The 1,604-nt window shown below is 50.8% G+C and overlaps 1 protein-coding gene across 1 annotated transcript; it reads left to right on the plus strand.

Moving 5' to 3' along the window:
* Window positions 1-459: 459 nt before the first annotated feature.
* On the plus strand, window positions 460-1,264 carry LOC145719062 (zinc finger and SCAN domain-containing protein 32-like; the record flags this gene model as incomplete). Its single annotated transcript, XM_081810583.1, is given in 1 exon segment — window positions 460-1,264. A coding segment is annotated over 1 exon segment (805 nt), but the record flags the coding sequence as incomplete, so codon positions are not given.
* Between the last annotated feature and the right edge of the window lie 340 nt (window positions 1,265-1,604).

Here is a 1,604-nt window from a genome sequence, read left to right on the forward strand (position 1 = left end):
CTCTCTCTCTCTCTCTCATTCTCTCTCTCTCAAATAAACAAATAAAATCCTAAAAAAAGAAAGAAAGAGGGCACCTGGGTGGCTCAGTCGGTTGAGCATCTGCCTTTGGCTCGGATCGTGACCCCGGCGTCCTGGGATCAAGTCGTGCATAGGGCTCCCCACTCTGCGGGGAGCCTGCTTCTCCCTCTGCCTGCCGCTCCACCTGCTTTCTCTCTCTGTCAAATAAATAAATAAAATCTTTAAAAAAATAAAAAAGAAAAAGAAAAGAAAGAGACAGTATAGAACAGTAGGTGGAATCTAGGAGTTTTTTTCCCCATAACCACAGGGTTTGGAGCTTGAATATACAACAACTGGAAAATGAAATGAGGCTATTACTCAGCAGAAGGCTAAATCCCGTGAAGAATTCCATTTAGGTATTTCTCCCTTATGGCGCTTTAACTGTAACTTTCCTCATTGTTCTGTTCTTTCTCCATACTCCCGTGTCTTTCTGTTCCCTCCGGTCTTGAGATCAAGAACAAAACTAAAACAGAGAATCAGAAATGGGATGATTCAGGGCAAGCAGAAGTGAAGAAGGCCCTATGGAGAAAGTCTAGTGAAATTTTTTGGCACCCCGAGCCCAAGAGAGGCCAGAAGGGTGAGCCTGAGCCAAGAGGGCAACGTAGACGTTCTCCAGGGGAGCGTGCGGGGAGACCCCCGTCCCAGGACAGGCGGAGTCAGCAGACTCTCCGTACTGGGGAGAAGACCTGGGCGCATGTCCCAAGTAGGGGAGACTACTCTCAGGGCTCTCCCTGTCACCACCAGCCAGTCCCCAAATTGGAAAAAACATCTAAGTGCCAGCAGTGTGGGAAAAGCTTTAGCCAAGGTTCTTACCTCATTCGGCAACAGAGAATCCACACAGGAGAGAAGCCTCACAAGTGCAGTGAATGTGGGAAAGGCTTGTGAGCGCTCCAACCTCATTGCCCACCAAAGATGCACACGGGGGAGAGACCCTACTGCTGTGGGGAATGTGGGAAAAGCTTCAACCAGAGCTCCAGCCTCATTGTCCACCAGAGGACCCACACCGGCGAGAAGCCTTATCAGTGCGCTGTCTGTGGGAAGAGATTCAACAACAGCTCCCAGTTCAGTGCTCACCGGCGAGCCCACACCGGGCAGAGCCCCCCCCTCCCGCCCCACGCGCACTGTGGGAAAAGCTTCAACAACGGCACCCACGGCCGTGCCCACCAGAAGACACACACCGGGGAGAAGCCGTACAAGTGCCCTCGGAGTGAGAAAAGCTTCCCCAAGAATCCCGTCCTCATCCACCATCAGGGGGCACACAGAAGACACACTCACACCCAAGAAGGGACACATGCTGCAAGGATGTAGGAAAGCGAACAGATAATTCCCTAGTTTGAGTCTCTCCTGGAGCTTCCATCGGCTTGTGGAGGCTTCTGCCAGCCAGTCCGTGGCTCAGCAGGAGACCTACAAGTGGATCTCAAGAACCACAGCGGGACTAGGAATCAGCATTAGAGTGCTGAGCTCTCTTTTTTTTTTTTTTTTAGATTTTATTTATTTATTTGAGAGAGAGAATGAGATAGAGTATAAGAGGGGGGAGGGTCAGAGGG

This window comes from Leptonychotes weddellii, unplaced genomic scaffold, assembly GCF_054177405.1.
Source record: "Leptonychotes weddellii isolate Sample4059 unplaced genomic scaffold, ASM5417740v2 HiC_scaffold_29432, whole genome shotgun sequence".
In the NCBI taxonomy this organism is placed as follows: Eukaryota; Metazoa; Chordata; class Mammalia; order Carnivora; family Phocidae; genus Leptonychotes; species Leptonychotes weddellii.